Source organism: Pterocles gutturalis, unplaced genomic scaffold (assembly GCF_000699245.1).
Source record: "Pterocles gutturalis isolate BGI_N339 unplaced genomic scaffold, ASM69924v1 scaffold37476, whole genome shotgun sequence".
NCBI classification, from domain to species: Eukaryota; Metazoa; Chordata; class Aves; order Pterocliformes; family Pteroclidae; genus Pterocles; species Pterocles gutturalis.
Genome location: NW_010106723.1, coordinates 1 through 277, shown reverse-complemented (window position 1 = coordinate 277; position 277 = coordinate 1). Strand labels below are relative to the sequence as shown.

At 58.8% G+C, this 277-nt stretch overlaps 1 protein-coding gene across 1 annotated transcript in view; it reads right to left on the bottom strand.

The window, feature by feature from the left end:
• Nucleotides 1-269, bottom strand: part of LOC104472280 (5'-AMP-activated protein kinase subunit gamma-3-like) — a 2,240-nt gene extending 1,971 nt beyond the window's left edge. Inside the window, exon 1 of the mRNA XM_010087878.1 lies at nt 54-269. Within this exon, the coding sequence (XP_010086180.1) occupies nt 54-143 (90 nt within the window). The 5' untranslated portion in view covers nt 144-269. The remainder of the gene's footprint in view (nt 1-53) is intronic.
• Nucleotides 270-277: the final 8 nt, after the last annotated feature.

The following is a 277-nucleotide window of genomic DNA, read 5'->3' as shown; positions in this document are numbered from 1 at the left end:
GTCAGGGGGTCACTGAGCCCAGTCCCACTCTCCCCATCCCTGCTGATCCTCCTCTTTGTCACCTCCAGGGAGATGTCAAAGACAACGAGCTTGCAGCTGGTGGGGATGGTGTCATAGCAGCAGTGGCTCCTCATGAAGTGCATGTAGATCTCAGCGTCGGGGCTCTGAAACTCAGTCTCAGGGCCCAGCCCCAGCACCTCGTTTCCCAGTGTGAAGGTGACAGGTCTCGGGCTCCTCTGGCTGTCCTCTTCCTTCTCCTCTTCCTCCTCATCCCCCT